Here is a 7,159-nt window from a genome sequence, read left to right as displayed (position 1 = left end):
AAATAAGGTTTTTTATTATTATTATTATTATTATTATTATTATTATTATAGTTATTGCTGTTATAATTATTATTATTATGATTATTATTATTGTTACTATAATTATCATCGTCATTATAATTATCATTATTATTGTTGTTGTTATTATTATTATTATTATTGTCATCATTATTATTATTTATAATAACAATGATCCAATAGGGATGGACAGAATGACTCAGATAACAGGTGGTGACTTTGGTCAGTCTCTGTAGGCGAGTCATGTTGGTTAATTATTGATCCCAGCTCAGTTTGGGGTTTGGTCGAACTATAAAGGAGCCAACACCATAGATAAATATTTTATCAACTCCATGACTTGCACAGTTCATTTATAGAGAGTCTGATCCTCTGGGCCCGGCTGCCACTAAAAGACCTACTGCTCCGTCCACAGGCATTTTACACAATGGAAGGGGGCAATTAGTGAGTATCCACCCGTGCAGATACACACTTTTCATGTTAATAATAAACAACTGGAGCGCCAATTTAGGGCCGGTTTGTGGGTCATTGCAGCGGCTACTCCCGGGACTATCTGGACCGCTTCATCCAAAGCCAGGACTCGTCTGTGGTGAACAAGTTCCAGCAGAAGTACTGGAAAACCAAACAGACCCTCATCAAGGTCACGGGAAAGAAGGAGGACGAACATGTGGTGGCGTCCGACGCTGACCTGGACGCCAAGCTGGAGGTGAGCGGGGGGTGGGGGGGGCTCCACCAGCTCCGTGTCATACATGACGTTCCGCGGATCTCCCCGGTTACGCCCAGTCGTGCAAGCGGCAGCTTGAGAGGGCTCCGAGGCGTCACCTCTAACAGAGGACAATTTGACGGCCAACTTTTTGCTATCCACTCCCTCAGCCCAGCCAGGAGAGGACCCTTCCCTGTCGTCCAGGACGCCTGCGTTTGCACAACATGCTGTGTGGCCAATCGATATATGAACAACCTCAATATATAATATATGGATTATGTACAGTATATGATATGATAGAGTATCGTACGATAGCACATCATAATATGATGTGCTATAACAATGAAAAAAAAAAAAAGGCTGGGAACCCCTGATGTATACAGTATATTACGCTGTGTGTATCAGGGGTTCCCAGCCTTTTTTCCTTGGAGTCAAACCTGATTCAGTCTGAGATCCGTCGCCCGTGCCTTCACGCCGACTACGTGCCTTTACAGACGTGTTTCCAAAGATAGTGAGAGCGACATTTCTATTATAATATTTGCTGTCACTGCAAATAGAAAGCTTAGACGGCCTCGGACAGGACAGGGCGGGCGGCGTACAACACTCGCGACTCCATCACTGTCCCGTACCATAAAGTGGCTGTTTGTTATTACACTGCGAGGCGATTATGCCCCCGACAGAGCTATTACAACAAGCAAAAAAAGACGTAAAATATCTGTATGTCAACTAATCGCCAATGTAAAAAAAAGTCGAATCTGGTTGTGGCGGCCCGACCGCCTCAGCTCGGCCATTTTAGTGCAGAGTAACCTTCACGAGGATGGACGGCAAACAATGACCCTGTCCACCCCGGTTGTAGTTCTGTGACTCTATAATGAACTGTAAAAAGCGCCACAATCTCACTAAAGTATTTTCCCTCCATTATACTCGCTTTCACACTCATCCTTCATGACTACCATCTCTACCGTATGCAGTCTTTGCTGCTGTGAAACGTGATTCCGATACGTTGTGAAACGCCCATGCACGCGTGTGTGTGTGTGTGTGTGTGTGTGTGTGTGTGTGTGTGTGTGTGTGTGTGTGTGTGTGTGTGTGTGTGTGTCCGCGCTACCCCAGGTCTTCCACTCCGTCCAGAGGACCTGCATGGAGCTGCTGAAGGTGATCGAGCAGTACCAGCGGAGGATCTGCGGTACGTTGGGCGCCGCGGCACGTGCGGGGTGCGGGCGCGGGGACGAGTCGCTCCGCGGCTGAACTGCAACCCACGGCGTGGCGCAGTGCGGGGACGCCGGGCGCGGCCGTGCGTAGATTCCCCACGGCGGTATTGTGTTTAACGGCTTGAGCCGGCCTCACACCGCATCCGTACACGCATCCGACAACCGGATCAAGACCGTTTGAGTAGTTTGCTCAGCTGGACCATTACCATTCTTGCATAATTTAAAACGTGACCTTCACAGTGCTTGCAAAGTGATATAAGGAAAAGGAACTTCCGGTCGCCGCGTCTGCTCCCAAACGTACGAGAAATCCGAACGTGATGGTTCCGCCGTAACGAGGCCGCCTGCCGGGGCGCGGCGTTTCGCGTGCGTGCTCTCGCAGCTTCGCGCTATCCCCGAATCCCCAATCCCGCCCTCGTGGCTTCGACGCCGGCGCCTGACATCGGCGTCCTGTTCCAGCCCTGTCCCAGGAGGAGAACGAGCTGGGCCGCTTCCTGCGCTCCCAGGGCAGCCAGGACCGCAGCCGGGCCGGGAAGATCATGCAGGCCACCGGGAAAGCCCTGTGCTTCTCCTCCCAGCAAAGGTACACCGCCCTCGCGCCCGACACTCCGCAGGCCATCCAAGTGACTCAAAAGCAATTTCTAATTTTGTGTTTAATTATTATTTGCATTATCTTGCCCCCTTTTTTTTTTTTTTTTTTTTATGCATTTAAGTGTTTCAAATTCTGTGCAAATGAAGTTCTTGGTGCTTCTTGGTTCTTGGAGCACGTGTAAGCTGCACTTCGCATGCAATTGTTTTTTTTTTTTTAATTTGTTTTCCTTTTACCCTTGTTAATGTGAAGCAACTTTCAACTGCATTTTTTTAGGAATATTTTATTTAATTTACACCAATAAGGCACAACATCAAAACCAGCACTAATGACCATTTATATTGTGTAGCTCCCCCTTGTGCCGTCAAAACAGCTGTGACCCGTGGAGGCATGGACTCCACCAGACCTCTGAAGGTGTCCTGTGGTATCTGCACCAAGACGTTAGCAGCAGATGCTGTAAGCTGTGAGGTGTGGCCCCCATGGATCAGGCTTATTGCTCCAGCACATCCCACAGAAGCTCCATCAGATCGGACCCGAACCCCGTCCATCCACATGATGTAGAAGAAAACGTGATTGACCAGGATGCACTGTGTGTTCTGACACCTTTCTATCATAGCAGCATGAACTTTTTCACCAATTTGTGCTGCAGTAGCTCTTCTGTGGGATCGAACCAGACGGGCTGGACTTCACTAGGCACGCGCATCAATGAGCCTTGGGCGTCCATGACCCTGTCACCGGATCACCGGTTGTCCTTCCTTGTACCCCTTTTGGTAGGTAGTAACCACTGCATACTGGGAACAGCCCACAAGACCTGTGGTTTTGGAGATGCTCTGACCCAGTCGTCTAGCATCACAATGTGCTCCTTGTCAAAGTGGCTCAGATCCTTTACGCTGCTTCAACACATCAACTTCAAGAACTGACTGTTCACTTGCTGCCTCATACATCCCCCCCCTTGACAGGTGCCAATGGAACCAGATGATCATGATATTCACTGCACCTGTCACTGGTTTTAATGCTGTGGCTGATCCGTGTGTGTATTATTTTTTTAAACAGGCTCAGAATTTTAACTTCTTAAAGTTCTCATAGTGTAAGGCTCTTTTTTTACCCTGTATATTTCTTGAGCTTGTCCATATAGCCTATGACTTACTTCAGTTTTTTTTTTTTTTTAATTTATATCGCTCACAGCGTCCTTGTCCTTTCTGTGTTTGCTGTACTCCTGTATCACATTCTCTTATCTGAAACGGTGATTTTCTCAACCGGGGGCTAATGGAGGGGACAGCGGGTCGTGGAGATATTCAAAAGAGGAGATTCAATTCTTGAAATTGATTTTTTTGAAATGAAAAATTCCCAAATGCGTATGTAAAAAATAGCTATTATAGCAGCTGTTATATTAATAATCATATTTTGCATTTGCTGCATAGGCCTGTCACCCTCCCTGATTGATTGCGGAGTTAAGTTCATTAACATGCAACTTTAAGTACGTTAGTGAAATTTGGTTTATCAGGGTTGGGGGTTAGTTGTGTTGGTCCTGACAGGGTGGTGGCGCTGCTCCTGTAGGTGCCATCTCAATGATGCTGGCCTTAAAAGTACATGTGGTTTTTTTTGTTGTTGTTGATCGTCCCCACAGGCTGGCCTTGCGTAACCCTCTGTGCCGCCTGTACCAGGAGGTGGAGACCTTCCGGTACCGGGCCATCTCGGACACGTGGCTGACCGTGAACCGCATGGAGCAGTCAAGGACGGAGTACCGCGGCGCGCTGCTGTGGATGAAGGACGTCTCCCAGGAGCTGGATCCAGACACACACAAACAGATGGGGAAGTTCCGCAAGGTTGGGTCCGTCGCTCGGGGTCGTAAAATGCAGTGATAAAAACCCCCTCCAAAAGGAGAATTTATGTTAAAATAAAAATTGAGACGGCGAATTATTCCCTGGCCAGCGGCTTTCACGGCAGAGCGGATATTGTAAAATTCTTTGACCTAAACACATACCCTCGCACATCATGCAGGTTTTACTTTGTCATAATTCGAGCGCCGAAATGAAATTGCATCGAGCTACATTTCAGGAAACGCCCACTAGAGGGCAGTGCACACCTTTTGGACAGCAGGTTTGTGCCACAGTGCCCAACATGCTCCGCGATTTGGTTTCTTTTTTATTTTATTTTTTTGAACACATTCACCGAAATAAACAAAGCGTTCTCCATCGACGGCGGAGGCCTACATAACAGGAAGCCCTGACTTCTCCACCCCCTCTCACTCCGTTTGCCTCCCCTCTCCTCCGCCAGGTGCAAGTGCAGGTGCGAACCACCAAATCGAGCTTCGACAAACTGAAAAACGACGTGTGCCAGAAGGTTGACTTGCTCGGAGCCAGTCGCTGCAACCTCCTCTCTCATGTCCTAACCTCGTACCAGGTACGCCCCACATCCAGCTTGTTTGCAAATACAAGTTTGTTGATGTATAATGATTGATTTTGAAAGTGAGATTTTTGGTTTTTTTTTTCCCCCCTGAGTTTTGGGGTCAGGCCAGAAGGGCCTGGGAGGGAATCCAAGGAAAAAAAACCCAAATAGAATCCCGTGGCGGAAGCGTCGAGGTGTGATTCCCCTTGAAAGCCGCCGGAGGGACGGCTGTGCCGTGCCGAGGAACGCTCGGTATTTTCCCCTGTAGCCAAAGGGAACTTTTTTCATTGAGAAAAAAAAAAAAAGGTTTGTGTTTCCAGACGACGCTTTTGCACTTCTGGGAGAAGACGTCTCACACCATGGCGGCCATTCACGAAAGCTTCAAGGGCTGTCAGCGCTACGAGTTCTCCGCCATTAAGGTCAGAGCGCATCGGGGGTGGGGCTTTTTTCCCGCGGTTAGAATTTGAACCTCGAACGCCGTCCCAGTGGGCTCCGGGGCGCCCCGGGCCGCCACCTTTTACTGAACGGCGGCTTGATTCCCGCAGGGCCTGCAGGATGCCGTGGAGAAGCCGGCGAGGAAGAAGGAGCGGAAGAAAAGCAAAGCAAAGACAAGAGCTCCGGCCGCAGATGGACAGTGAGCTGCTCTCCCCTCCATATTTCACACAGATGTGCTTCACGTTGTGCTGCAAACATTGAAACCCGAGAATATTATAAGTTCTTAACAGAGTTCGATAAACAGAACCACTGGATCGGGGCGGAGCCCAAGCGCGCACGGACAGTGCCTCCTAAAAAAACGACTTCCATGTTTTTAGGCTTGTTTCACTGGAAGAAGAAGGAGGCAAAGACGACGGCCGGAGTGCAGGTAATGTGTCAAATTTCGTCGCGTGTTCGAAACGTCAGAACAGTCATCTTTGCAACGGGCCTAAATATTCGGCACAGGCCACATAGACCAAATTCACAACCGAGCCACTGTGTGTCTGGTCCATTTATCGATACTTGAATCTCATCTTTTACAGCCCGGAGCACATCCGCCGCCGAACGTTTCCACGCCGACGCTGGCACGCACGGCCCGGCCCCAGGTTAGAAGCGGAAACTCTCTGGCCGCTGCTTCTTGAATTCCTCTGTGATGGTGACGGTTCATCTGAAAGGCCTTTAAAGGACCGTCTGCCCCGCCCTTACGATCCTCTGGATATCAAATTCATTCTGGGAAATGATCCTGGGGAGTTTTTTTTGTTTTGTTTTGCCCCCCCCCCCACAGGGAATGCAGAACTTCTCTCAGCCTATCAGGAGGAGGAGGAGGAGGGGGGTGCGGACAAGGACGGCATGGCCCTGCTGGATGAGATCCTGGGTGAAACGTCCCTGGAAGAGGGCGACTTCTCGCGGGAATGGAAGGAGGTTTTCGGCGAGGAAGCGGGGGCGTCGGGCGTCGGAGCGCCGGCGGAGGCCCGGCAGGACGGGGATTTCTTCCTACCGTCGCACCTACTGGACCAGAGCTTGAACGACCTGCAGCCCTCAGGTCAGACTTGCCCGGCGCTTGCGCGCGCTCATGTGGGACGTGGGGGAAACGGTCTGAATGTTAAATCGACTCGTCATCGCGTGACAAACCTTTGGCGAGTTAATGCACAACTGCGGCCATTGAGTTATTCCGCCACGTCTGCCCACGTCCGTTTTGCGCTACAGAACAGATTAATGTGCTGGACGATGCCGTGGCACGCGAAGTGTCCCGTGTTGACCAATGTAGCTCTGCATCTCCATTTCAGATTGGGCCAAGAGCATTCCACAGCCCGTCTCCAAGGCAACGGAGCAGTCATCTGGAGCCAATCACACCCCCTCCAGGCCACCAGGGAAAGGTAGCAAAGTGCCAAAACGAGTACAACTTAAGAAACAATTTGGAAGGATCAACAGTAACTCATGAAAAAAAAAAAAAAAGAAAAGATAAAAATAAAAATGGCATGTTTCCAGTTCCTGTTTATTGATGCCGTCTAACTGCTTGCAGAGCACAAGTTTTCCCACGAATAAAACACTCAGTCGGAGTTTAAATGGAGGCGTTCGCACAGCACGGCAGCTTCGGTAAACACAGCGCAGAGCGTCGCGGTGACACGTCCCATTTCCGACATTTTTTTTTTTTTTGCAGAGACGCCAGGGGCCTCCAAAGATCTCTCGGCGTGGTTCAACCTGTTCGCCGACCTGGACCCCCTCTCCAACCCGGATGCGGTGGGCAAGAGGGACGGGGAGCACGAGCTCCACACCGCTTAGGGG

General features: G+C 49.7%; 1 protein-coding gene across 1 annotated transcript; it reads left to right on the top strand.

Annotated features, from left to right (window-relative positions):
• Window positions 1-442: 442 nt before the first annotated feature.
• ica1 (islet cell autoantigen 1) lies at window positions 443-7,156 on the top strand (the record flags this gene model as incomplete). Its single annotated transcript, XM_080005796.1, has 10 exons — window positions 443-459; window positions 550-721; window positions 1,829-1,901; window positions 2,383-2,506; window positions 4,140-4,338; window positions 4,790-4,915; window positions 5,221-5,319; window positions 6,188-6,416; window positions 6,661-6,750; window positions 7,035-7,156. The coding sequence occupies 10 exons, from the start codon at window positions 443-445 to the stop codon at window positions 7,154-7,156; spliced, it is 1,251 nt and encodes a 416-aa protein (XP_079861922.1).
• Window positions 7,157-7,159: the final 3 nt, after the last annotated feature.

Source organism: Zeus faber (genome assembly GCF_960531495.2).
Source record: "Zeus faber genome assembly, chromosome: 8".
Classification (NCBI taxonomy): domain Eukaryota; kingdom Metazoa; phylum Chordata; class Actinopteri; order Zeiformes; family Zeidae; genus Zeus; species Zeus faber.
This window is presented reverse-complemented; position numbering and strand designations above follow the sequence as displayed.